The 27,875-nt window shown below is 53.8% G+C and overlaps 1 protein-coding gene and 1 long non-coding RNA gene across 6 annotated transcripts; one reads left to right on the top strand and one right to left on the bottom strand.

Annotated features, from left to right (window-relative positions):
* Positions 1 to 635: 635 nt before the first annotated feature.
* Positions 636 to 27,662, bottom strand: PDE1B (phosphodiesterase 1B). 5 transcript variants are annotated; one of them, XM_001504577.5, is made up of 16 exons: positions 27,488 to 27,662; positions 27,276 to 27,398; positions 11,445 to 11,558; positions 10,340 to 10,522; positions 10,079 to 10,145; positions 9,617 to 9,733; positions 7,268 to 7,408; positions 6,763 to 6,863; positions 6,530 to 6,655; positions 6,321 to 6,422; positions 5,162 to 5,282; positions 4,221 to 4,302; positions 3,778 to 3,886; positions 3,155 to 3,285; positions 2,542 to 2,661; positions 636 to 2,030 (listed from the first exon to the last, which is right to left on the bottom strand). In XM_001504577.5, the coding sequence occupies exons 2-15, from the start codon at positions 27,383 to 27,385 to the stop codon at positions 2,558 to 2,560; spliced, it is 1,608 nt and encodes a 535-aa protein (XP_001504627.1). In that variant the 5' UTR covers positions 27,386 to 27,398; positions 27,488 to 27,662; the 3' UTR covers positions 636 to 2,030; positions 2,542 to 2,557. The 5 variants fall into 5 exon arrangements, with proteins under 5 accessions (XP_001504627.1, XP_005611325.1, XP_005611324.1 ...); XM_005611268.4 differs by lacking the exons at positions 27,276 to 27,398; positions 27,488 to 27,662 and adding exons at positions 15,866 to 15,894; positions 16,456 to 16,862; XM_005611267.4 differs by lacking the exons at positions 27,276 to 27,398; positions 27,488 to 27,662 and adding an exon at positions 16,456 to 16,862.
* On the top strand, positions 7,406 to 10,989 carry LOC138924695 (uncharacterized). Its single transcript, XR_011439785.1, has 2 exons — positions 7,406 to 7,642; positions 10,715 to 10,989. It is a non-coding gene; the product is annotated as an uncharacterized lncRNA (long non-coding RNA).
* Positions 27,663 to 27,875: the final 213 nt, after the last annotated feature.

Raw genomic sequence — 27,875 nt, 5'->3', positions numbered from 1 at the left:
CCGTCTGCTGGACAAAGGGGAGAACTGCACCCACCCTGGCACTTGGCCCGTGAAAGGGGTGTGGTGGTGTGTGGATGCTCCTTGCCTGCCCTCCCAGCCTCAGTGATTCCCCAGCTTCAGGATTGCTCCTTCCTCCAGCTGTGAGAAGACCACCCCCATTCCAACCCGTTAGCAAAGACGGATTGAGAACACAGTGGCTATTAAGGAAGAGGCCCTTGCTGGGAACTGGAAAGGTCACCTCCCTTTGTCCTAGACACCAAGGGCCCAGGGTAAAAGCCAGGAGCCGAACATCGGTGAAGAAACTTCCTCAGACCCCCACAGCCAGGCCCCTCCTGCCCACTGCTTTTGACTTTTCCAGGCGGTGGAGGAGGAGGGGAGGCAGGAAGGCAAGATTCGCCCGCCTTACAGAAGAAGCAGTGCGATGGAGAGAGCAAAGAACCTCGCAAGTGTAAGATCTCACTTCTGCCATCCCTCCTGTGTGCCCTCGGGCAAGACCTCACCTCTCTGGGCCTCAGCTTGCCCCCCTATCTATGTAATAGGGAGAACACCGCACCGGGGTTTCATCGAGCTTAAGAGACAGCGTACATGGAGTTGCTCGGTGGACTTCCACCCAGTGAACACCAAACACAGCCAGGCCTGGTCTCCCTTCTTTATTGATCTCTGGCTATAGCAGGGTTCAGGGAGACCAAGGGCAGGGGTGAGTCACATGCATCTCTGCCCCACTCACAGTGGGGCAGGAGGGACAAGTGTCGGGGGGCAGGCCTAAGAGGCCGTGGCTAGGGACTCCACACACACACGGCCCACTGTACAAATGCATGGTTGGTATTTACAAGAAAGGAGGAGGGCAGTCACCTGGACTCGGGCCTCCCCTGGGACAAGGTGGGGTGAGAGGAGCCTGAGGAGAGGAAGGGGCACGGGCCTGGCTGGGGACTTCAGAGGACACGACAGCAGCAGCCCAGAGCCCCTGCCCAACTGCCTTGCACCCACCACGCCCCACTTGTCCCAGGGGAGGGGCCTTTTGGTGCCTGCAGCTGGGCCAGTGCTGGGAGGGGAGGGGCCCTCTCTGTTGGCAACGCAGAATTACTGCATATACCTCACCCCCCCCACGCACCCTTGACCCAACCCAGCTGGTCTCCTGCCTGTGCTCGAAGATGCATCCTGAAGGTGCTTTGCTGGGGAGACCCCAAAGCACTTTACAGACATTGGTCGGATGGGAGCCTCCCAGCCCCAGGGGAGAGGAAGGAGGCCACGGGCTCAGAACTCAGCCGGGGCGGGGGGATAAGCCCCAGGGGCCTGGACCAGTCCCAAGTTCTTGAGGACCCCAGGAAAGGCCGCCTCTCAGCCCCTGGTCCCAATGGGTCCTCTCTTCCCCCAGTCGCTGTTTCAGAATGGGAGAGAGGGAAGACTGCAGGGACTTGGGCTGGGGATGGGGCTGAAGCAGTGCAGGTCTGGGGTAAAGATGTCCCCCCAACTCCCAGGCCCTAGAAAGGTACCATGCCCTGAAGGAGCCCACTCTCCTCCCCACACATAGGGCTCTGAAAACCCCCAGCTTTCTATCCTATTCCAGCCCCTCCCAGGGGAGGAAAAGGGGGACCCAGACCTGCCAGCTAAGATCTGGGGTGGGGGACTGAGGGAACCCCCAAAATGTATTGCTTAGAAACTTGGAGGCAAAAAGGATGGGGGAGGGCCCAGGGGCTGGCATCTCTGACCCTCCCCCCAGGCCCTGGGAAGCCTCCAGGAAGCTCGCCCCTCCCAGCCAGCCATCTGGCCATGGGGGGAGTCCAGGGGCAGGGGGATGGGCACAGTGACCACTGGGAGCCTGAAGTTCCCCAGTCTGCTGCCGGGAGATTACAGTGCACCCCAATGGGTGTCGGGTGGGGAGGGGCCCTTCCCCCAACCCCACAATCTCTGGCATGTGGCCTTCGGGTGGGTTGTCTGTTCGCAACCTCCATGCTCCCTTGGAGAAAATGGGGGAGCCAGTCCCGATGGATGGTGCTGATGACATCGAACACTCTGGACTCAGTGAGGACCTGGGGAAAGAGGGAAAAGTCTCGGTGCTCTGGTCTTTGCCTTTATCTCCAGCCTGACTGACTTTCTCCAAGTCCCAGCTGGATCCCAACTCAGTCCCAGATATAGTGCAAAAACTGCCCTGCAGAAGAGCACCCAGCCGAGGGCGTGAGCGGGGACTGCGATCAAAGTCATGCCCCATGGACCTCACAGAGCCTGGTGACCCGGCTGGTTCCTTTTCCAGAAACCTCACAAAGGTGCTACACAGGCCCCACCCTGTTCTGAGGAGCAACCTCCTTGCCTCCTGCAGGGACTGAGTCAGGAGAGGTGGAAGGATCTCCCTGCTTCCCACTCACGCCCTGGCTCAGTTCTGTGTATTCACTTCGCCCATTTTCCTGCCCGGGAAGAGGGAGGGAGAACCTCGCATCCATTGATACCCAGAGATGACTCTGCAAGGAAGCCATATTGCATGCCCAGCTCTTCCTAACGCCTGCAGAACCTCAAGACCCTCCTGCCCCACCACCACAGGCTCACCTGGGCCAGCCCCAGGCTAGTCCAGGTTCCCATTCTGGTTGTGTTCATCTTCGGCAGGGGAGGACGGGGCCTCTTCCTCACAGGGGCACAGCTCGTCAATGGACATCTGGTTGGTGATGCCTGCAGAGGGCATGAAGGAAGTTGGGACCAGACCAAGAAGTATTTTTCCCCAGAATCCAAGGTGTATGTGGAGAAAAGTCAGGGATTCTCACACATCCTCCTGCCTTCCAGATGAGCAACAGTCAACCCATGCCTGCCTGGGGGGAGCCGCTCCAGCCTTGCTAAAATCCACAACCCTCGACCCCCACACAAAAGAAGAGATTTCCCAGCCAGGTTACCCAGATCGACAGGGGCACCATTTACAGACCACAATGTGCATGGGGTCCCTTGGGTTGTGGAATATGGCTGTGCCTATCCTTTCTCCAGTCCCCATTCTAGAACAGTCCAGACCAATCAGCTATTCAGTCCTTCCTGTGCTGTAACTTTAGTCTGATCAACTCCATTCCCATCTCTAGGAGTCAAACGGTTGCTCCAGGGGCTTAAGGAAAAGGACCTGCTACTGCTCCATTAGCTGCCCTCCCCGCAAGGCCTCATCCCCCACAATGGCACCCACCACTTGCTGCCCGTTCCTTCCATTTCTGCTTGTTCTCCTGGATGTATTTGGTCCAGGTGGAGCGGAAGCTGACCACGTCAGGGTTGGGGTCTCCTACTTCCACATCCAGAGAAGGCTGCCGCCACTGGAAGCTAGGAGCAGGACCCCCCCCCCGACTCCAGAGGTGAGACCCAGCCCACTCCAGAACCACCTTCCCAGCCCTCCGAGTGGAGGGGATGGAAGACCAAGAGGAGGTTTAGTGAGCCTCATCGTTCTCCTCTTTTCCCTCTGCTAGGGACCCCCCCCAAGTCCCTGTCCTTCTTCCCCCAATTTCAACCCCCCCACACACACATATACCTTCCCTCCTACTAGAAGGAAAATAAAAACAAGATTAGCAGAAAGGCAATAAAGACAGAGCTAATGAAGAGAGAAAAACAGTGCAGAGGGGAACACCGGTGCAGGTCACTCCCTCTGGTCCCATCCTTCCACCCGGTGTGTGGCAGCAGAGGGGCTCCCAAGTCTGGAGTGGCCTGCTTCTCCACCACCCCACCATGGCTGGACCTCCTCCCTGCGGGTCGTCCTCCCTGTGAGTCCGACTTTCCTCCCCCAGAACCAGGAGCCCCAGCTACCCCAGCCACCCTCACCTGGGTTGGTTTTTAGACTTGGAGTCCTCATCTGCCTGGGGCTGAACACTCTTCTCAGCCACGTCCGTCAGCACAGAGAAGGTGGGCTCCACAATGAAGTCAATGAAGCCTGCGGTGAAGGTGTAACACAACAGGAGTGTCTCACCAGGGGACTAGGCAGTGTGTATGGCTGGCATGGCTGTGACCCCTGGCTGTGTGCAAAACAGGGTAACCTGGGGCTGAAAGTCCCCAGTGGGGGCAGCCTTGGGGACAATGTCTTTGTAACCCCAGAAAACTCCCCAACAGCGCACCTCCCTGGCCTCCCGCCCGAGGACCCCATGCTCTTCCCAGCAGGTGCGCCTCTACAGGAGAACAGTTTTGAGGGGTGGTGACTTGGCACAGGCCTGGCCCAGGCCCAGGCAGCATCCTTGCCAACCCCCTCCTCCCTGCAGGAAAGGACTCACCAATCTGGGACTGTGCCACAAGAGTGGAAGTGCGATCGCACAGCGGGGAGAAGGGCAGGCCCAGCTCTGCCTCCTTGTCACCCTGGAGGACAAGACGGGGTAAGGGAAGGCTGGAGAGGACACCTCAGACTAGCAGATCCGGGTGCAGCCAGGGTGGCAGGGGTGCTTGTGGGAGAAGAGGAATTTCTTTTTTCTTTTTCTCTTTTTGGAGGAAGATTATCCCTGGGTTAACATCTGCTGCCAATCCTCCTCTTTTTGCTAAGGAAGACTGGCCCTGAGCTAAGGTCGGTGCGCATCTTCCTCCTTTTTTCCTTTTTTTTTTTGTGGTTTGTTTTTGGAAGATTAGCCCTGAGCTAACTGCTACCAATCCTCCTCCTTTTGCTGAGGAAGACCAGGCCTGAGCTAACATCCACACCCATCTTCCTCTACTTCACATGCGGGACACCTGCTACAGCATGGCTTGCCAAGCGGTGCCATGTCTGCACCTGGGATCCAAAGCGGCAAACCTCAGGCTGCTGAAGCAGAACATGCGCACTTAACCAGTGCGCCACCGGGCCGGCCCCAAACTTCCTCTACTTTATACGTGGGATGCTTGCCACAGCATGGCTTGACAAGCGGTTCATAGGTCTGCACCCGGGAATCCGAACCAGCAAACCCCAGGCCACTGAAGCGGAACATGCAAACTTAACCGCTGCGCCATGGGGCCGGCCCCAAGAAGAGGAATTTCAGTGCCTTCGACCTGGAAATGGGTGAGATGCAAATGGAATGCAACTGTTGGCAACTCTCGTTCAGCTTTTAGGATAATGACATGGTGTCCCATGGGCTCAGGTCAGGTCAGAAGCTGCAGTGGCTGAATGAAGATCTGGAGCGGGAGCAGGGAGCTTGGAGAACAAGGGGAAAGAAGCCCCCACAGGCAGGGCTGGGCAAAGAGGCTACGCTACCTGGCGGAAGAATTCCTCCATGAGGGCCTTGGTCCAGCGGCTGTGGACCGACCACTGCTTGGTTGGGTGGCTGATGTCAGCAGCGTGGAGCAGGAGGGACAGCGCCTTGGACTTGTCAATCCTGGTCAGGGCAGGCGGCAAGGGAAGAGAGACTGATCTTTCAGGAAAAGGAAACCTGGACCATTCCTAACTTCCCATCACACGCCCCCCTCATATCCTTGCAAGTAACTTCAACACCCTCAGAGGCCACACACACACACACACACACACACACACACTTATTTATATATGGGAAGCAGCCCAGGCTTTTAGAATCACAGGACCTGGGTTCGAATCCCCACTATATCTATCACACACTAGCTGTGTGACGCAGAGCAAGTTACTTAAAATTCCCATTTCATGTTCCTCAATCCAAAGTGGGAATAATAACAGAATCTGCCACATGGAGTTGTTCTGAGAATTAAATGACATCCAACATGTAAGGATTTAGAAGAGTGTGTGGCACTGAGAGTTTGGTAGATGTTACCTATAATTATTATTATAGTAATTATTATTATTATTCCCCAACAATGACACGCTCTGGCACTGCACACTCCCCCACACAGACACGTACATTAACACACACCTTCAGGACACACACAGAGTCCGCTCTCTCTTACACACATTTATATGCTCCCACCCACTTTTAAGCAACATTAGATGTAATTATGACATTTCTTCTGTGCTTTTTTTCTTTAACCTCACAGGACTCTCTCAATAGCCCTATTACAGCAGGAACTGGTGGCAAGCTGTTGTAAGGGGAGGCATATCATTTTCACATTTCACAGGTAAGGAGACAGGTCCAGAAGGGCTGAATGATTTTCCCGACATTCCAGAGCAAGCCTGTCCTGCAGCTGCAGTGAGAAGGCTCATCTCAGACTCGCAGCCCCAAGTGCTCTCCAAGAGACCAGCAGCGTGGGCTGGACATAACCCCAGGGCCGTGTACACACGTCTCTCTCTCTCACACACACACATACACACAGATACACCCAGATACCCGGAGCCAGGGGAGTTTCTACATCAGGTAGGGACTTGGCACACCAATTACCCATGTGTATGCCCCCCAATTCTCACACCCCTCACTCTGGCTGAGCCCCAGCCACACCCCACCAGATGCCACCTCTCCAACTGCTGCAAGGCCGTCTTCATGGACTTCACTTGCTGGAAATGGCAGGACATGTCTGTGGCCAGCACCATCTCGATGACCAGGGCCCGCAGCTCTCTGAATGGACAGAGCCAGAGAAGTGATCAGCCCCACAGCACTGTGAGGCAGAAGGTCCGGGAAGGAGCAGAAGGCCGGGGGGAGGGCGACTCCTGGCTTCTGCTCACACGAACTCATCCTTGGTGAGGTTGATGAAGATGTTCATCTCGTCGTCCTGCATCATTCGGAAAACAGAGCTGATGTGGTGATTCTCCAGCACGGAGCGGTCATTGTACAGGATGGCACATTCCGACCTGCAAAGTCAAAGGTCATGGTCTTCAGCCCCCTGTAAATGGGGACTCTGGCAACCTCCCCCACCTCCACGTGGCCCCTCCTGCCTCTGCCATGTCCCCACCCTCACTTGGTCTGGATGTGGAAGCTGTTGGTAGTGCCTGTGTGCTCGTAGTCGTGGATGGCTGCAGCAAAGATGATGGCCAAGATCTCGATCTCCGACAGGCAGTGCTGGGAGAAAGAGACAGGATGAGAGGGGGCTGACCTCCTGCCGGTCACTGCCTGGAGACCTCCACACACAGGCTAGACCACTCAGCCCAGCCCCTCCATCTTCAAGGCCAGCTCTTAGGCTAACGCAGCCAGGTTTCTCAGCTCCTGGAATGGCCAAAGACCCTCCTCCTTCCCAACCTGCAACATCCCCACTGCATCCAGCACACATCCCCAGCATTGCCCATGAAGTTATGGTCCACCCGGGAATTCTCTAGAGTAAGTCCAATTTGACTCTTGGTCTTGGTCTAAAGACCTTGAGGATGCCAAAGGAGAGGAACCAAAAAGGGAAAGGGGAATAGAGTCTAGACTTCCCAGTGCAGCAGCCATGAGACCCTGATCACAGACGAGGGATTCAGGGCGCCTACCACCATCCCCGTGCGGAGCAGGAAGCAGTGGACAGTCTGGGTGACATCAGCCGCGTGGATCTGGTTGTGGTAAGGGTTCTTGTACTTCCCGTAGCCTGTCTCCAAGGCATCCAGGAAAGTCATCAAAAACACAGTGGGAATCTGCAGCAGGAGGGAGGGAATCGAGCTGCGTGGAGGGTCTGCAGGAATGGAGGACGGAGACGAGCAGCGCCATCTTTCCTTAGAGGCCCAGCTCTGCGGTCAGGCGAACCTGGGCTCACATCCTGGCTCTACCACCTGCTGGCTGTGTGACCCTGGGCAAGTCACGTGCCTCCCTGTGCCTCAGATACTTAATTGCAGAATGAAGATAATACCACCTACCTTGAATTTAATGAGGTAAGTACAAGGCACTTAGTAAGTGCTCTCTAAAGAGTAGCTATAATTATTATTATTATTTCCCTGGAGATTTTTAAGAAAAGGAAAGAAAGCTTCCCTCCTACCTTCCAGCCACCCCACCCCATCCCCAATCCAGTACCTCAGAAGCAGGGGAAAGAAGATGATGACCTGGAGAGGACCCTCCCAGCCAGATATGGCTTACCTTCTCCTCTGAGAAACCTTCCCCAGCCCCCTGCCATACACACACACACACACACACACAAACACAAACAAGCACCAGGGGCCAGAGCTCTGTCCAGCTCAATCCTCTCTCTGTCTCTGCATATTCCCTAGGGGTGTGTCTGCCTCCTTCAAAGGCTCGAGGCTCCAAGAGGGCAGGGCTGGTGTCTGCACCCATCCCTGGGTCTCCTGAGGCTGGGAGGAGAGGGAGGTTCAGGACTTGGGGAAGCTTCTGTACAGATGAGCAACAGTGACAAGACGTGGAAGATGCACCACTAGTCAGTCAGACCCTAACGTCCCCCACCCCCACCCCTGGAAGGCTGTGCCCCAAATTCAGGGAATTTTAAAGGACTGTTTCCATGACAACTGCCCTTGCTTTTGCGTTGCCATGGCGTCCCTGGAGGGAAGGGAAGGGGCGGGGAGGAACAGGGGAGGGGCTGGGTGCCTAGGAAGGGAATATGGAGCTTGAGAAGGGCGGGTCCAACTGGGGTCTCTACCATGAGAGAACGCTACAGCAGTAACAGCCCCCTCTCTCCCTAACTGCCTTGGAGCACGGCGACTGGGGATAGGCCAAACCCAACCTGATGCACTCACTCTCGGGTCCCCCAATCCCAGTCCTTCCAGGTAAGGAAGCAGAGTTTAGGAGAAGCTGGTGTCTGAAGAACGTCTGAGAACCAGTTTGGAGAAACAAGAGCTGGGGAAAGTCTTAGGAAAAAGAGGACCCTGTTGTTCTCCATCCTTTAGAGGGCAGGATGGGAGGCAAGAAAAATGAAACTGCAGGATAGGCCTCAGGAAGGCACTGAAGAAACCTCCCAACTGAACAGCTCAGGAAAGTTCTAGAAACCCTCTTGGGAGTTGTTGTAAAAGGAGGAGTCAAGGGTCAAGGAAAGGCTCACCCACACAGCCAGTCTGCTGTAGTGAAGTGGAGGCAGAGGATGGCTCGATAACCTTCCAGAGCCCTCCGGGCAGGGCCCCTCCACCTAGACTCCCTTGACCCCCACACGGCCCCCTCAGAACACACACATTTCCCTCAGCTCTAACATCTCCTCCACCGGCCTAAGTGCTGACCAAATAGCCCCACCGCCACTCTTCAACCCCCTGCCCTCCGCTTCCTAGTGCGGGTTTTCCACTCGGAAGTGATTTTTTCCTGCCCCTATTCCCAAAAGACGCTCCCTCCCGGTGCAGGATCTGCAGAGGACTTTAATCCCATACTCGTCCAGGCCAGCCAAGCTGAAGAGCAAATGGAGCTCACACACCCTCCTCATCCAGCCCTCTCCAGCCTGACCAAGAGCTGGGGGAGGGGAGTGGCCAGTGGTATCCCCTCCATCCCTCCTCCCCCACCCCCAGGAAACAACTGGAGAGTCTCCAGGCCCACAGGGCACTGGCTGACAGCATCTGGACTCGAGGCCTCCAGTGTCAACAAGCAGGAGGCAGGACAGAGGAAACAGGGAGGTGAACTTCAAGCCAGCCCGGAGAGGACAAGTGAGGGGGAAAAGCAAAGGGAGAGAGCAGGATCCTAGGCTAGATGGTGGTAGACCTAGAATCTTTCTCTAGAAAGCAGTGAATGAAGTCAGAGGCGGGACTGCAGCCAGTGAAAGAAAGGTTAGCCTGGGGGTGGGCATGGGAGACTCCCTGAACGGGAGAGTGCAAGGGAGCCAGCAGCATCTACCTGTGGGGAACTGTGGGGAATCGTTCAGAATAGGATGCATGGGAATGGAGAATCCCACCCAGAGGCAGGGGGAGGATGCACCCAACCTTAAAGCGGCTGATGAGGTTATGCCGAGTCAGCAACTCAAAAACAATGGTCCTCAGGGCGTGGTCATCTGCTGCCCGGTTCAAGGAAAAGACATCGAAGCACCAGAGGTCCAGGTTCTGTGGAGAAACAACGGACTAGGCAGGGAGACTCCCAAGGGGAGCTGCCCAGCAGCAGTAAGGGTTGCAGTTAGACTTCAGGGAGGACTTCCCAATGATTATAGGGACTTGGGAAGCAGGGAAACACAGAAGTGGTGAAGGGGGCCTCTTTCATCCCAGGTACCTCTCAATATGGGAGAGACTAGAAGTCAAGAGTTTGCCTCTGGAGTGGGCAAAAGTCCTTTTGAGGAACATGGAGACGACAATTAAAAGGGAAGGCAAAAATCACCCCATAAAGAGTCTGAAAGTCCCAATGACTATCCCATCCCCCAGGGTTCTCTTCTTTCTCGAAAACACAGGGATCACCTTGAGACAGTTGAGGACTGCAGCGGAGTAGGTGGGCCCCACAGAGGTGTAGGTTCTCCGGAACATCCTGAGGGCGAATGATGAAAAGAAGTCAGGTGTGAAGGTCTAGGGGGTGGGGTCTGATGGGGCGGGGCTGTGGGGATGGGCTGTGGGCAGGCGAGGCCGTATGGCTGGTGGCATGGTGTGGGCCCGGAAGACCAGGGAGGCTGGGAAAGAGGACACAACCAGAGGCAGAGGGGGCTGAGCGTGGGCGAGCCTCACCGCTCCACGAAGATGCCAGCCTGCACAGCGTGCACGATGCTCCGGAACTTGGGCTTCTCCTCTGCTCGGCGGCCTTTGGCCCGGGCCTGCTGGGTGAAGGTGGAGGCCAGCCAGTCCCGCACCTCCGAAGGCACAGCGTCCGACCGCAGCTCCTGCAGCTCGTCCTCTGTGTCCAGGATTTGCCTGCGGCCCCAGAAGAGGAGTCACAGAGGAAAGACAGCAGGTGCTTCCACAGCCTAGAGACCTGGGCCCAGCCACACACCACGCTTCAGTGACTCTCACGCCAGCTCTCTCCCTACTCTGACCCTCCTTTCCTTTCTCTCTCTGTGTCTTTTTATTTCTGTTTCTCTATCTGATGTCTCCAATAATGAACAGCTCACTGTGTGAGGTAGTGAGCATCCCAATTCTGGAAGTGTTCAAGCAGACGATGGAAAGGATACCACCTGTCACGGATGCTACAGGCCAGCAGCACTGTCCAGCAGAAATAAAATGCAGCCCACATGTAAACAATTTCACATTTTCTAGTAGCCACATTAAAAAGGTAAAAAGAAGAAACAGGTAAAATTCATTTTAATGATAAATTTTCTTTAACCTAATACACCCAAAATATTATCATTCAATGTGGAATCAATATAAAATATATGAATGGATATTTTACATTCTTTTTTCTAAGTCTTTGAAATCCAGTGTGCATTTTACACATACACACATGTCTCAAGTCACACTTGCCACGTTCCAAGCGCTCAATAGCCACCGTGACTAGTGGCCCCCACACCGGGCAGGAGGAATTCCACCCGGGGAAGAAGGTTGGGACCAGATGAGCTTGAAGGTCCCTCCGGCTCTGAGACAGTCCTCTCTCCCTGATATCTGTGTTTGTCTCTCTCTCTGCAACTCTCTGCCTGTTCCTCCACCTCTTTATCTCCACTGATATTTCTACCCAAAGCTCTTTCTCTCCGCCCCTCCCGCTCTTCCCGCTCTGGCCCCGTCGCAGGTCTCATCGCCAGCTTTCTGTCTGACTCCCCGACTGTTCCTGGATCACTGTGTCGGTGGGGCCTCTCTCTCCTCTGTGTGTGGGTCTCTCCCCGTGGCCCAGCGTCACCCTCACCGCGTCTCGTCTATATAGACGGCCTCCAGCAGAGACGCTGTGTACTCCAGGTTTTTCTTCAGCTCCTCAATGTTCACCTCCCCGCTCTCCAACTGCTTCACCATGTAGCGCAGCCTGTGGGGGAGGGAAGGACAGATATCCTGCTCGGGCGCCACCACCTTGTCATGAGAACAGGAGGCCCTCCAACGGGGCGCATTTACAGAAACAGCCTCAGTCTTCCACTAATCGTTAGCCTTTCTAATAGTAAGAATAACAGCAGCTAACGCTTTTCATCCCAGGCTGTTGCCCCTGCCTGTTTTAAGTTATCTACCCCTCAAGTCTCATCCCAGGCTTTTCCTGACTCCCCCGCCCCCACCCACCTCGGACCTCTCAACATCCCCCTGGAGTCAGCGTTTCCTGAAAACCATCCTTTAGACTGCTCGGGCCCAGCAGAATTAGGCAGGTGCAAGCCCCTGGGGTGATGTTCTGGGGATGAGCAGATTCATAGTTTGAATAACCAAGAGCTGAAACTGCTTATTTCCGCCATGAGAGAGGGCTTTGGGGTCACAGCAGTCAAAAGAGCCCCCAAGATTGTTTTATTATGTCTCTTGGCTATGGCGGGGGGGTGGGGGGGTCCATGTCCACAGCCCCTCTGCCCTGGCAGAGATGGCAAAGACACAGAACAAAGACCAATCTGAAGGCTTTCGCCTGGCCCCACTCCATCCAGGCAGAGCTAATGGATTATGATTCCAGAATCCATCAACCAGGACAAAGCCGTGTTAACCCGTGCCTCCCTGGGGCAGGTGCCGCACCAGAGAGAACCTCTGGCAAAGGGTGACTGAACCCCTCCTCTACCTCGCCAGCGGCAGCTGCTCCCAGAGCCCAAATGGGGGGGGGGGAGGTTCACCCCTAGATGCTTTGCCTGAAGGGACAATCCCTCATATTTTGCACTCATGAATTCTGGGGGGCGGTGATTAACTGCGAGGCTTCTTAGAAGTCTGGCGAGGGCAGCCCAGGCAGTCAACGCAAACAAAGCCCTCTGCCTTTAGCTGGTGATTTTAAACAAAGCGATTAACATTCCCCTTGGCTCCTTCCCCCAGCCCAACCCCACCCCACCCCACCCGAAACCCAGATGCAGGTGAAATGGTGGCCATCACAATTCCCCACTAAGAGGGGTTTCAGAAACCCAAGGTCACCCTATGAGTCAGTTAACAGAAGAAAATGAGTCAGGGACCAGAAGCTGAAATTAGCAGCAATTCCCAGAGATGCCGGGGGAGGGAGAACAATGGCATTCCTGAACAGAAGCAGCTCCAGAATCCCGGGGTCTCAGCAGCTTTGGAATAGGGGTGCCCAAAATAGCCAGCCCCAGGAAGCATCACAGGCCAATTCTCACCGCAGGCACCAGCAGCCCTGGCCAAAGACATGTCTGAATGGGAATGAGGCAGAAGGGAAAGGGGTGAAACGGGCGGGGAGAGAAGCTGGAGACTGACGCTGCAGCCTCTCAGTGGGCTATCTTCAAACCCCACTTCCAAGTGGAAACGGCGGGTTGTTTAACAAGAAAGAGTCCCATCTCAGGAAAACTCAACCCAGCTTGGGCTTCATTAGGGAGAAGGAATCGAGCTAGACAAAAGAAAAGATTTTCCAGCCGATGAGCTAGAAAGGGGTACGGTACTGAGTCAGCATCTCCCAGGGTGCCGACCCAGAGACTGCAGAACAAAGAGGGACGCTTTACCTTTGGGGACCAGGCAGAGCAGGGCTTCCCTCTCTGGTCAGTCCTCATGGTCAGGTGGACACACAACCCAGGAAAATAGAGGGGCCTCTGATCCCATCTCTCCCCTAGATTCCCAGCCCAGCACTAATCTTCTGCTTGGTCAGCCCTCTTTAAAACCCAAACTCTGCCTGTAGGGGTCAATGCCCACCGTCAAAGTTCTTCCAGTTTCTTTCTCAAGCCACTTCTTGAAACACACAACCCAGCACAGGCTCCCAAAGTGAACAGCCAAGCCCACGGGTGCTCATTTGCATGTATTCGCATAATCGCTAACAATGCTGCCAGCTCTACATTTTAAAAAGCGCCTTCTTCCACATTATCTCATTTTATCTTCACAATGGGCCTAGAGAGAGGGACGGAGGCGGGAAGGAATTGCTGTCCCTATTTTCAAGGCAGAAACCAAGGCACGTCTGGGAGGCAGGGATCCTGGATTCAAGCGGATCATTTCCTGGCTCTGAGCCCTTGTGCAAGTCACTAATTCTTAATCAGTATCTATCAAGATGTGGCCTGTGGACCACCAACATCAGAATCACCTGGGATACTTGTGAAAAATGGAGATTCTAGGCCCCATTGCACACCTATTGAACCAGCACTTCTGAGGGTAGAGTCCAGGGAGATGCACGTTTAACAAACATCCCAGATGATTCTCATGCTCACTACAGTTTGAGAACCTTTATTTTAGAGCCTCGATTCCTTCATCTGTAAAATAGTGCAGATGATGATAATCCACCTGTGAAGGGCTGTTATACGAGGATTAAATAAAATAATATATACAAAAGGCCTGGCACATACAAATGTGGTGGTCTCTAAAATTGTGAATTTACTGACCAGCGTCAGTTGGTCCTACCCAGCTCACACCTCACTCCCTTCAAATCCAACAAGCGCCTGCCTTCTCTATCCCAAGTCGGAGTGGAGAAGAGTGAGTCTAGTTTGGACAGAGCCTGGTAATTAGGAAGTCCTCTAACAGAGGAAGTGGGAGAATGATAATGGCCATGACCTCCCCTTTAGGATTACAAACCTCATTTGAGCCTCACAATCACCCTGTGAGGTAGGTTAAGTGATTTGTCCAAGGTCACACAACTTGTCGATCTCAGTCAGGTCAGCAACTCACACTACAGGAGCCTAATTGTGCCCCCAAAGGCCAAGGTGTTGGGGCAGAAGGAGCTCAATCATATAATGAGCTTGGAGAGAGGCTGGAACCCATTCCATCACAGTGTCTTCAGTGTGGCATCCATCCTTCATGAAGTGTTGGTGTCTGTCGGCCCACAGTAGACTGTGAGAGTCTGGATGGCACTGACAGTGACTTGCTGATCCTGGCCACTGTGCTCAGAGCACACAGTAAATAGTCAGGAAACGTTCATCAAATAAATACAAGGGAAAGGGGGCAGATTACTCAGATGGGGGGCTATCTGCCAGAGCCCACAACTGAGATCTCTGCGCCAGGGTTGCTCTCTAATGGAGAGCCTGGGGAAATAAGTGAGGTCGTAGGCTAGCTTTTGACGCACCCCTCCCTCCAAGTTCCTCCTGCCTCTACCTCTACGTCTTGTATAGCTCCATGTTGACACGCAGCATGATCCAGACACCAGAAGGAGCGGGGAGGAAGGAAGGAAAAATTGAAGAATAAATTTGACAAATGGGGAGTCCAAGAAGTGGACCCAGACTTAGGCAGCTGGAAGGATCCAGGTGCTAAACTTCACCCTCCTGAAGTTAAATAACGCTCCAGCACTGCACTCTCTGGCCTGGCAGGAGCCTGTCTGACTCCAAAATTCTTCAGAGTTAGGATCTCCCCAGACCCACCCAAAGTCCTCACCTCACCATTCATCTGCAGGAAGTCCTACTCCCCCACCCACAGCGTCTTAATCCAGCCCCTTCAGCTCAGTCTTCAAGAGAATCTGGCATGGGAATGGTCCCTTTCCCTGCAGAACAGGATGGCTCACCCCTGTCTAGTCCTCATCCAGGCCTAAGGAAGACTGGAAACTTCCCGAACCATCCTTCCACCTCCACCCCAGCCCTGATTCACCACCAGCACTTCTTCCTCCTTTATCTTCAGCCCCTGCACCACCATAAGAGCCTGAGATCCTGACTCCTGGAAGGCCCCGGTCTCTCCCTGCTCTCGGCAGCCAGCCAGAAGAGAAGGCTCCAGGCGGTGGAATCCCAACACCCCAGAAGAGCTCAGCTTCTCCAGCCGCCACCAGTTCATTTCTTTGGATCGCCACATGACTGATGAGCGGGCTGCCACTACTTCCAGCACCCCCACGCCCATAACAGTCACTGAGGACACAACAGCCTCAAGCCAAGCAGCTGGGAGTTGGGAGAAGAATTCTATCTCCCCCTGGGGTTCTTAAGCCCAGAGAAGATTTCAGAGGAATGTGAGGTCCTAAGGATGCTGGGGGTCAGGAAGGAAAGAAAGGGGGAAACACTGCTAAGCCTCCTTTCATAGTCAAGAGGAAGCAATAAAAAGGAAAAGGAGATGGGTGTGGGAGGGGAATAAGGTGAGGGGCAAGACAGATGAGGTGAAAGGTGGAGAAGCTGACTCGCACGCCTGCGCACACACAATGTATGGGGAACATATGGGAATTGCCAAGTCTTGATCCCGCCCCATCCAAACTACAACGGGTGACCGACAGCAACCTGTGCTCCTCCTCCCCCTCCCTTCCTCGTCCCTGGTGCCTACCTGAGGATGGGGCCCTGGAGGTGGCTCCTCTGCACAGGAACAGGGTTTGCCATGAGAGTCTGAGTTTGCGACTTTAGAGCATCAAAATGCTGGCCCCGGGGCCCCGGGGCCCCTGACGGGAATGACTCCCTCTTGGGCCCCTGACTTCCTGCTCCAGGTCTCAGCAGAACTGAGCGATTGACCAGAGAGAACTTTGGGGAGGGGAACGGGAGGGGCCTGGCTCGAGGAAGGAGTGATGAGGCAGAGACCCAGCCCACAGCAACTGGGTGAGAGGCCTCGGGAAAAGTTTCACATCTGAACCAGTCTGAAAACAAGAGTCTGTTCTCAGAAGAATCCCAGAAAGGACAGAAATAGCACAGGCCAGCCCCTTGCTCTGAGGAGGTGGGGCTCCTCTGTGAGGAGAAGGGGTTAGCAGGAGGCTGAAGGATGCAGGGCCAGGGAACCATCCTGAATCTGTCCTGGAGAGGAAGTCTGCAGTCGGGGTGACAGGCGGAAGGGGCCCTGCAAGATTCCCCGAGAGGCTAAGGCAGATTCAGCTCCCTGCTAAGGTCTTTTTCAGGGGCGATTCTTCAAAATGAACTTAAACTCACCTGAAAGAATGGAAACAAGAGCCGAAGAGAATGAAAAACGGCAGAGGAGGGGCTTGCTAAAGCTGCGGATCAGGGCATCCTTGCCCAGAGACCTTCTCAACAGGGAGGGGAGCCCCTCTTCCCCCAAGCAGTGAATGAGCCTCAGGAGGACTTGCTCATGAAACCAAGAGGGCGGGCAAGTTACTTTAACACTCCCAGCTCCGTTTTCTCATGTGTAAAACACGAGTTAGGGGATAACAGTGAATGAACTGGAAAGGGATCAATCCAGCCCACAGGGAGAACAGAAGTGACAAGATGGCCCAAGAGGGGCCTGGGGAGCGGCCCCCCTCTTCCGCCTCCAGGCTTCGCTCTCACTCTGGTCCGGGAGGAAAGATCCGGCCTCTGCGGCGCAAAGTGGACGTGCGCACACAGCCCGCTCCGGATTGGCTGTGAGATGACGTCACCCAGCCAAGTGCACTGGGCCCACGATTGGTCAGCTGAGGGGCTGGGCGGGGCTAAGGAGGAGGGAGATGCCAAACGCACGCAGTGAAGAGAGTTCCGCGCGGCTACACTCTCCTTAAATCTGGGGTCTAGAGCTGGGGGTAATGTGGACAGGAGGACTGGGGACTAGTGGAGTGTATATGACAGGAGAAAGGGAAAAATGGAGAAACAGGCCAAGAGCTAGGATTTTATGACGGGAAGTCCCCCCCCACCCACCACTTTCCCCCAGAAGCAGGGAGACATTAAAGTACCTTGTCACTGTGCCAAAGTCTTGAAGGATTATAAGCAAAGTTTGGAAACCTGCTGTTTCTCAGCTCCACTGAGGACTGGGACAAGCGGAAGTGGGCTTCAACAGCAACGAGAGGAATGGCGGTTAAATATCTACGAGTTGTTTTCTGGTGAATCGGTAGCCACGAAACACAGAGCTGCAGACTTTGGAAGAAAGGAAAGCCGCCTCTCTGTGCCCCACAACAAACGCACACGCACACATGCTGGTTAGTGCTTTTAGCGAGAAAGAACCAAACCCAGCGTCAGAGACCCAGAACTGCCACCCAGGTGAGGGACAAGTCACCTGACCTGTTCCGTGGACATGCTTGCTTGGAGGGATGGGGTGGGGGTGGGAGTGGGGGCAGGTGGTGGCCAGCTGCACACAGGCTGGAACACCAACAAACACCAAGCTAGGCCAGCTTCCCTCCCTCACCTGACTCCAGGCCCTCCCTCCAGGCCCTGCCACCCTAGCCAAGGAGGCACTAACCTCAACCCTCCTACTGAATGGCAGAGATTCCTCAGACTAGAAAAGCTTTGGAGAGGACATCTTGTCCATCCCTCTGCTCTCTTGCCCCAGAGAACCAAAGCTGGTTAGACAAATGACTGCTCACCTTGACACCCCAAATGCTGCATCCCTCATCCCAGCCTATTATTATTATTAACTGTTCCTAATAAGGAAGGACATTGGTCAACCACCCTCTCTTCCTGGGGGAAAAAAGTCACACGTATTCACTCACCCACACATATACATACACCCCCCCACTCTACCTCTGTCCAGGCTAGGGGAACTGTCCCCTTGGTGGGAGACGGGGCATTGATGTGATGACCCCAGCAAAGAGTCCAGCATGGATTCTCCTTTAGCCCTTAAATTGAGCTTAAAAACAGAAAGGAGCATAACCCTAATGCCTCCCTCCCCGGCCTATCCCCAGCTTTCCCCACCTGCACTGAAGAATAGGAGTTGGGCTAGGGGATAAAAGGATGGGAGACTCTGCCTCTGCTCAAAGAAGAGGATTGGGGCGGGGAGTTTGGGGGGGTTGGGGAAGGGATTAACTGGCTGATCTCAAGGCTCCAAAATCTCAGAAATTGAAAGAACCAAGGAAATCATCTAAATCCAATTGAAGGAGGACTTGAATTAAAATCAGGAGATTTTTACCTAGACTTTATCACTAGGTGTGACCTTGGGCAAGACGCTCTGAGCTTCAGTTTCCCTGTCTGTAAAATGGGTAAATAATATGTGCTTCACAGAATCCTTACAAGGATCAAATGCGATCACGAGAGCACCCTGGGAACTATAATGTGACGCGTGAATGCAAAAGATTATTTAGCCCAACCCTTTACTTGCTTAGTTCAGCAAATGTTCATTAGGAGTCCCCCATGAACAGAGTTCCCTGTACCCACTCCTGTCCCAGGACCCCTAATGTGGACAAGCCCTGGTCTCCCCCCACCACCACTCCAGATGTCTGGGGCTTCTCCCTGGCTCCTTATTCCACAGGGGCCAGGGAGGCAGCAGAAGCAGAAGCTGGGGACCATGCAGAGCATACAGCCCCAGAAACCAAGAACAACCCAGTCTCCACCTGCCCTAAGCATTGTCCCTCCCTCACTCCCGGGCTTCCCATGGCTATACAAGCAGCCCCAGTTCTGGCAGCCAGTTGGGCAGAGTGGCGGGGGTGGCTGCAGGGACAAAAATAACCCCCCTGGTGGCAGCACTGGGGTGTCATCCTGGGAGGCGGCAGGCCTCAGGTTGACATGGCAGCGGTAGAGAGAGATCTCTGGGCACTGGACAGAGGAGCTGGGTGGAAGGACAGTGGGAGGTGAATGGGGCAGGGCCTGGGGAAGACTGGCGGGTGGTGGGAGAAGGAGAGATACCAAGAGAGTGTAGGGAGATAAGGGAGGGGAGGAAGGGAGATTGGAAAGGCACTGAAGAAGAGGGTCTGGGAAACACTGAAGAAAGAAGGAGTCGGCTGGCACCTGCATCTGAAGGCAGCTCCCTCTCCGCCTCTGGACCCGAAGCCCTCTCTAACAGGTGTTCCTAGCAACAGCCCAGCCCAGCGCAGCTCAGAGGAGGAAGGGGGTGATCTCAACAGCTTGAGCCTTAGCCCAGACTAATCAGAACCCGGATGTCCCAGCTCCAGCCCAGCACACAAATGTGTCACCTCTCCCTCAGGCTCCAGCCCTTGAGAGAGGGAGGAATTGGGAGGGGTGGGCAAAGTCAGAGGAAGCCTATCAGAGGGGAGGTTCCCAGAACCCAGTCCTGAAGAACTCCTCCTCTGGCTCACTTCTTCACCCCTGTTCTCCTCCCTGCTCTATTTAGTTCTGCTCATTAACCACCTCCACGTGGACCACCACATCAGCCCCCCAAACCACATCCCAGCAGATGTTCCCAGCAGATGCCCTGCTTCCAGGTGGCCTAACAGATGTTGTAGGGGTTGGAAAGTGAGTTGGAAGCTTGGCAAGGGACTGACAGCAGGTGTGATGGGAGACAGACTAGACTGTGGATCAGCGGGATTTGAGCTTGGTCCCAGCCCTGTCCCCCACTTACAAACTATCCGCGGACATCAGTTTCCTCCTCTGTAACACTTTATGGTTCTGCGATTTGGTGCCTGGGTTGGAGGCACTAGGGAAGTAGGCTGCCTGGGTCTCGATTCCCCAGTTCAAGTTCATCCTTTCTGACTGGCTCACTGCTTCCCCCAACTCAGCTCGAACCTGATGCTTAAAGGAGGAGGGTGGCTTTCTTCTTTATCCTAGGAAAGTCACATTCTAACCTCCATGAACTTTCCAGGAAGTCCTCCTGCATATCTATCTTCAAGCCATCTTGCTGCAATCAAAACAACAGCAAATTTTCTTGGTGTTTCAAAGAAGAACAGAAAGGAAGAGAACAGGCAGGACAAGGAAGTCTTTGGGGTGAGTCTGGTGCAATTTGATTTATTATATTTCTTTCAGATTGCAATTTCTAAAGCTACTGCTTGGTGGAGAGACGATCAGGGCTCAGGGAGTTTAGCAACACTGTTGGCACGTGTGCTCTCTCAGCCCGGGCCCCAAGAAGTTTCCAAACAAGGTGGGCATAGAGGAGAGAACTAGGAGGATGGTGCCAAGTTAGATATGCAAGAACTGATCAGCAGGGGAGCAGGGAATCCAAGGGCTGGGAATGAAAGGAGAAGCCTCCCTAGGCCCAGGTCCTGCCTGCCAGAGAATCACTAAGCCCCCTGGAAGCCAAGCTCCCTTCCCAACCTAAATGGTGCCAACACCAGCTGGCAGCCCAATCATCCCACTGCAGCCACCATAATTATTTGCAAATCTGACTTCTCATTGCAGCTGCAGAATCAAGAGACCTGCAAACCTGGCTGTATCCAACAGCAGCACCTGAAGCACCCCCTTCCTAGCTCTTCTCCCAGCCCCGTGCCCCCACACCTCTCCCTGGATATGCCCTGGCCCTTTTCCCACCAAGCCTGCTTCTCCACCAAAACCCCATCACAGCTCCTTCGGTGGACTTCTGCCAGGTCAGGGATGCTGAAGGAGAGTCCTAACCTGGTGTGTTCTCCCCAGACAGGGATGAGCTCCACAGAGGCAGCAGGAGCACAGGGGAGAGGAGCAGCGGCAGGATTGCAGACATTAGGGATGGAGAGGCGAGAGCACTGGCTCCTGCCTGCATTAGGGACCTCCCTGCACTGATGGAGAACAACTGGGTTTTCTCCTTTTCCCTTCTCAGCAGCCCTGTTCCCCCTCAGTTCCCATCTTTGCCCCCCTCAATATTCCCAGGATTCTCTCCCAGTTCTCTCGCACCATGAAGTCTTCCCCCCTTAGGGGACAATCTCATTATCTAACAACTTCCAGTCTCCCAGTTGTCTCACCTGCACCCCACTTGCTGCCCTGGTTTTGTCCCTCTTTCTCTGCTGCTGTCCTGAAGAGAGTTGGAAAATAGCTACTTGACTTCCATACCTGAGAAAATCAGCCCCCGGAGATCCAAAGGCAATTACTTGGCTTCCTCCCTAGAGGAGCTGGGAGGATGAGGTCACCGAGCAGGCAAAAGAAAGGGCTTGCAGAATAGAGTTGAGGCTGGACTCCTAAGGCAGCCCCAAACTCGCCCTGCACCATCACCACAGCAACACGGGGTGGGGGAGCCTGAGAGGGAGAGCAGCAGGGAGGAGCGGGGAGGGGGGGTGCGGGAGGAGGAAGCCCTGAAGGGTTTCTGGCTCTGCCAAGGTCACAGAGGAGGAGTGAGAGCATAAGTCCAAGGAAATAGGGAGAGAGCAAGGAAGCGGGACAAGAGAGAAGAGCGAAATGGAGCTTAGCAGAGAGACAGAAGCCAGAGACAGACGGGAAGGGACAGGGGAAAGGATGCAGGAAGAATCAAAGAAGAGGAAAGCAGAGGGAGCAGAGAAGTTGGAAACAGATCCTCAATGATTTCTTTAAAGACTCAAAAGAGAGGGAAAGATCTGTTTCACGGTTCCTTGCCCCTCCACCCCGGCCTGATGGGAGTGGCCAAAAAAGGGGGGGAAGCTGGGAGACACCCACACGCTTCACTGACTTCAGGAACTCCCTGGGCAGGGCGCAGGTGGGAAAGGGTCTAGAGCCGTCCAGGCTTCTCTCCTACTGAGTCCCTCCCCTGGCCTTCCAGTCCCATAGCATCCCCAGCCCACTTCACCCTCCTCCTGGCAAAGGTGATAAATGCAACTCAAGTGAGAGTTCTCTTCTCTCAGTCTTTTCCAACCAGGCTTCTGGGCTCCTGGGCAAGCAGAGTGATATTTGGATCCTAAGAGACTTTAGTGATCCTCTAAAATAGGATGTGGCATCCCTGGACATGCCACCCCCAGGCCAAGAGACTTAGCATAAATGCCAGAGGGGAAGTCCTCCAATGCTCAAAGAATTCACCTATGGCTGTCCCGGGGCTCCCCACACCCACCATGTCTCAGAGCTGCAATTGCTCTAGCCACTTCTAGTTTGGCCACTGAGAAATCAGATGATAAGGAGTAAGTCCCTCTCTTTTCTTTTGATCTCGGTGGCCCACACCCCTTGTAGGACAGCCCTCCTCCAGCCCCACCCAGCCTTCTATTCTCTAAGCTCAGACACCTGTCTCCCCCCCTCCAGACAACCATTTATCAACAAGACTTCCAAATCATGTCCCAGACACCAGGACTCCCCTATTCAGTAATGCATATTCCTGCCTCTTGAATCTTTATCTTTCTCCCCATCGGAGCCAGTGGGCGCCCATTCATTCCCATCCCCCTGCCTCTACGTGCAGCAAGCTCTCCAATGCTGAAAGAGCTCCTGACTTTATCATTTAAAAACCACTTTCAGATGGATGATATCAAACAAAGAACTGAGATTCAAAGAGACTACGTGGCTTCAAGATCTCACGGCTAGTGATTGGCAGAATGGGAACATAACTCAAACTCATTCTCCCAACATTCCCGAAGCTCTTCCACTAGCAACACCTGCCTCCCTGACTCCCCCAGCCACCTAACTCTGACGGGAGGTTTGTGGAGTTCTTCCTTTGGTCTGAATTTGATTTCCCTTATCTCTGCACCTCCTGTTCACCTTACTGCAGGAATTTTCCACCCTCTACCATCTGGATGCCTCGCTCAAGACAAAACTGATGGAGAAAATAGAGAGACGGAAGACATCTGATAAGAGAGGGGGTATAAAGCCCAGGGAGGGGAGATTCCCTTTGCTGTGGTTGGAAATAAAGGAGGAAGGGCTGATCCGGGGAAGAAGGCACTAACAATCATCCCTGCCAAGGCCTGGGAGGAACGATGCTCCTTTTCCTCCAGAGGTCCAGGGAGCCACAGTTTATCCTGCCGTCTTCACAGCAGCTCCACAGCCATATGCAGAGAAAGGAGGACGGCAGCACAGTTTTCAAAACTGGTAAGAGCCACAGATGAGCACTCCACGGGGCTTATACAAAATGAGAACAAAGGTGGGATAAGTCAGTGAGGCACCGGTCCAGGCCGTCACCTTCCTCCTCCTGCCCAGGATCATCAAAAGATTTGAGTGTGTCACAAACACATATACAAGATCACACATACATGATATCCCATAACCTACACACACACACATCATCTCGTTCATGCATAGGACAATTTCAGGTGTTCAGGTAAGTGCATACCTTCCCACCATATTTATTATCACACATGCCATTTATAAACATAAAAACAAAGAGACATCATCATGGAGCTCTGACCCCACAAACTGTCCCCAGCACACACGTCAATCTTTCCCCAGCCACACATGGATAAATGGCAGGCATTCAGAATTTCATCCCGATACATCTCATTCACACATCCGAATAACGGTGTTTCTGCATCCTCTCTGTAACTCCTTCAGTTCCAGGCTCTGCCCTGGGGTCTCCAAACCCCATACTTTTTAAACGTCACCCTCTCACAAAACATCTCCCTTTCTTCCGTCCCCATTTCCTACTCCCCGCTCTGCATGCAGGAACACACGCACCACAGACTCAGACACAGGACTGGGCTCCGTGACATATACACGTGCATTCATGACTTCATTCGTTCATTCTTTCATTTAACAGCATTTATTGAGTTCCAGGTACCACACTAGACTCTGATAAAACAAAGATAGATAGGGAAAAATAATCCCCAGTTGAGTCCTTGCTCCAGCTCAGCTGTAATGACCTTGAACCACAGCCTAGGACATCGGGCCTAGACCTGGGGAGTTCTGAGTGTGTACTATGTGGAGAAAGAGGAGAAAGAGACTCTGTCTATACTACCCCAAAGGAAGAGGGAAGTTCTGTCTGTAAAATTCCATGAGAAACTGGAGCAGAGAGAAGAGAGTGATGCTTGTACTATCCTGGGAGGGAGAGAGAATTCATATCTCTGCTTTTCCTGTGTGTTTAACCCCCTAAAGGAAAAGATTAGGCAGAAGCCAGAGGGGTAGAATTTTACCAATTGGGTGGGTGTAGCAAAATGAGGAACAGCGTGCCTCCTCCACTCTCCACTCCATTGATGGAGTTGAACCAGATCACAAGCCCCATAGGAGCAGGGACTGTGTCCATTTTGTCCACCACTACATCCCCAGCACCCAGCACTTCACCTGGCCCACAGGAGGCACTCAATTAATAGTTGTCGAATGAATGAATGAGCTAAGGATGGCAAACCAATCTCTGCTCATAGTTTTTCCTGATTCACAAAAGACAGAGAAAACCCCTTCTACTTCTACTGACCCACCTTCACACTCCTCAGGGCCCTCTGGTCTCAGAGAAGCAGGGGCAGCAAGTCAAATCATTCATCTTAGGGTCAGAGATGCTGAAAATCATCCTGGTCAATGCAGCATCTCAGACTGCCTCTCCCAGCCTCGCTCATGCCTCAGCTTATAAATCTGCTTAGCTAGGAGAATTTTCCTGCTAGGTAGAGGTGAAATCCCACCGTTTGAGACTCTCCAGCTCATTTGCTCCAGATTCTGAATTCATCCTTGGCAGAGTCCTAGTGTGGGAAACAGAATTCCTGGATGCCCTTCCCAAGAAGAAATTGCCCTGCGCAATTATATTAGTGTGGGCTTTTTAACCAGATGCAAAAACACCAGGCCTGGGCTCCCTGAAGAGAGTCTAAGTGTCCTAGATTAGAAATTAAAAGGGGCGGGGGGCGATAGGATATGTTGAGTAGGGGAATCATGCCTTTATAGACTTATAAATATATGGGTTTATTACTGTATATCTATATAGTCCATCTGCCTTCATTTCTCTTCAGTACCCAGTCTGAGATAATCATGCCCATCCCCTTTCCAGGCTAAACAACCCCTTTGCACTCGGGCCCATTTAGGGACAGGTGGTGACTAGGGGTGGGGAGGTGGGGACTGTTCTACTTCCATTTAAAAGGGGGAATGCTTTCTTTACTCACCTCGTCAGAAACCACTCAACCCTGAGAGTTGGGGAATTTCTGCCTTACCCAGCAAAAACCCTAAATCCTTCTACTTCCCTTCATCTGATCGGCAAAACTTCCCCCATATTCAAACAGGGCCAAATCCAGTAAGCCACCAACTTGGGATCTCCCTTGATATCAAGATCTTCCTCTGCTTTGAGAAAGTGAGATTGGGAATCTATTCCTGGGGATTATGAACGAGGAGATGGTAGTTTTCTAGGTAAGTTAGTACAAGGTCCAGATTGCTGAAGTGAGCGAAGACCAGAATAATCTATCAGTGAGGTTAGTGATCCTTGTCCTCCGTGATCTCCTATAAGGACATCGCAGCTAGCCACCCTGTAGAGGCAGCTGCCTCTACTCCCTTCTTTCCCCAGGTTTCAACACCTCTTTTTGGGGATCCTTGTCTCTCACCACTGAACACTTCTCACACTACAGGAAGAAACAGCAATTTGCTTCGGGAAAGACTTGGTGTGGGAGATAGTGAAACAGGTAAAACCTGCTCTTTTTCAGGCCCGTTACCTGGAATGGATGCAAGGGGAGTATGTTATGAGCCACTAGTGCTATGGGGAAGCCATCCTGGGACACCTTGAATTCTCCCATTTATAGACCCCAAGGTCCCTTCTTTGCTTCCTTACCTGCCTCTCTTCCCAGGTTAGTTAACATTAACAGAACATCGTTTTCTATCAAGAATCACCCAGTGCTCCTCCCAACAAAAATCAATTCAATCTGGTTTTCCATTCCTTCATCCCAGAACTCATTCCAAGGCTGTGCTTCATAGAGCCCGGCAAATTGCATTGGCTAGAGGCAGCAGAGGAAGGGAACTGAGAAGCACATTTGGACGTCAAGCCTTGTTGCCCACTATGCCTCAGTTCTCCCTAAGGCCTCTCTAAGCAGCTAGTATATATAGCAGACCCACCTGCCCAATATGAAGGCGTCATCGTATCGCCACAGGTAAGGCATTTAAAGAACAACACAATCATGTGCATCTATCCATCTCCTACCCCCATCTCTCCCTCTGCCAAAACCCAGAAATGGAAAGCTCCAGTGCTCACTAATAAGGATACCAGGGAGGAACTGGGATTAGGGGCTACGTGTACTGTATTTCCTCACTAAACATCTACAGCCTCTTTCCTATGGCCATGAGGAGATATCAGGGAGAGCAGCACCTTCCCTTGTTCTCTGATTAAGAATCAACAGACTACGGAGTTCACCCAATGGCAGCTGACTGGGAGATAAACATGGTGCTTGGCTTGTCTTTGACCCAATCCTCTCCTTCTCTGAGGAGCAGGAAGAAAAGTTCCTTTCCCCCCATGGGACTGGAGTATCGGACACGTGAGTCTTTCCTTTCCTTATTTATTCCTCCCCACATGCCCTCATCCCACAACAATAAGAAAAGATGCCTAAATGTGCTTGGACATCCTTGAGAGACCCTATAGCAACAAAAAGGTTTGACAGTTACCTTACCCCTGTCAATCAATCTTTCTTCACCACCACCCCAGCTCCCAGGTAGGGGCTCTACCCCCTCCTCCTCCAGATCCCAGGTGGGGGCTCCACCCCTTCTCCAGCTCCCAAGTGAGTCCCCCATCATTAATAGGCAGAGTGGGTTTCCAGGCCCCTAGAAGGATGAGCAGCTCAGGTATGGGGCGCCCCCACCCCCACCCCATGTAGGATGCAGGAGGCAGAAACCACCCATCCCAACAGAGATACAGATGACCCACAGGTTGGCACAAGTATCCCCGTGCACTAAATCTCCAGCTGTGTGCAATCACTCTACACACATCTCTGTGACCTGTGAACACTCATGCACACACATGAGATGTGTTTCACATCTGCACAACCCAGCACACGGATATGTGTGAGTCAGCCTGGCACCTCCTGAATGCTGCCCGTCTGCAGCCCTGCCACACCGCACACAGTGTGCCACCTCCCCGCGCTGCGTGTCACCCAGTGGTCCACAGGCACAGACACATCGTTAGCTTTGCAACTCCTATACCGGGTCCAACCAGCCGGCTTGCTCTGCACATGCCTTGCACATGTGGCCTGGCCACGCGTGTCAGGGCAGCTTATTTCCTCGCACCTGCTAACATATCTGACCAAGAGAATCCACCAGCCCGGCTCCAACCACTCCCCCCCCCAACCCTTTCCAGGCTCCCTAAGATCCCTTCCCCCTACTCCCCGAGCCGGACTGGGCCAGGGACTCACAGAGAGCGAAGCTTAATCCACATCTTCTTGCTGGGGGCTGACTTCAGCTCCAGGGGTGACGGGCAATCCGACTCCAGCATCTCTGGAGGGCTGCGGGGGGACAGCTCCATGCTCAGCCTGTGTCTATGGAGCAGAGGGAGGAAATAGCACCGCGGCTCAGCCTCAGCCTCTAGCCGGGAGACCTTCCCCCGCTCATCCCAGCCCCTTCCCACCTGCGGCTGGCGTGGACCAGCCAGGCCGGTTTCTCTAGGCTCGGCCCAAGCTGGCAGAGCCGCAGTTCCTGCGGCTCCTCCTCTCCCGCTGCCCAGCCGAGCTCTGGGCTCCCAGTCCAAGCTCTCCGCGCCGCCGCCGCCGCCGCCGCCGCCGCGGCGCGCTGCCGGAGCCGCCTCCTCGCCTCTCTCCTCCTCCCCCGGGCCGGTCCCCCTCCCTCTGCCCCCCTCCCTTCTTCCCTGCCTGCCCGCTCGTCTCTCACTCCCCGCAGCCACTCCTCCCCCTCCCAGAGGAAGGATTGGAAGCCGGGGGCACCCACAGACAGGAGCGCCCAAGGGCGAGCGCACGCACACAGGCGCGGGTGCCGGGGGCTGCGTGTGCCCCGCGCGG

The sequence above is a fragment of the Equus caballus genome, chromosome 6 (assembly GCF_041296265.1).
Source record: "Equus caballus isolate H_3958 breed thoroughbred chromosome 6, TB-T2T, whole genome shotgun sequence".
Classification (NCBI taxonomy): Eukaryota; Metazoa; Chordata; class Mammalia; order Perissodactyla; family Equidae; genus Equus; species Equus caballus.
This window is presented reverse-complemented; position numbering and strand designations above follow the sequence as displayed.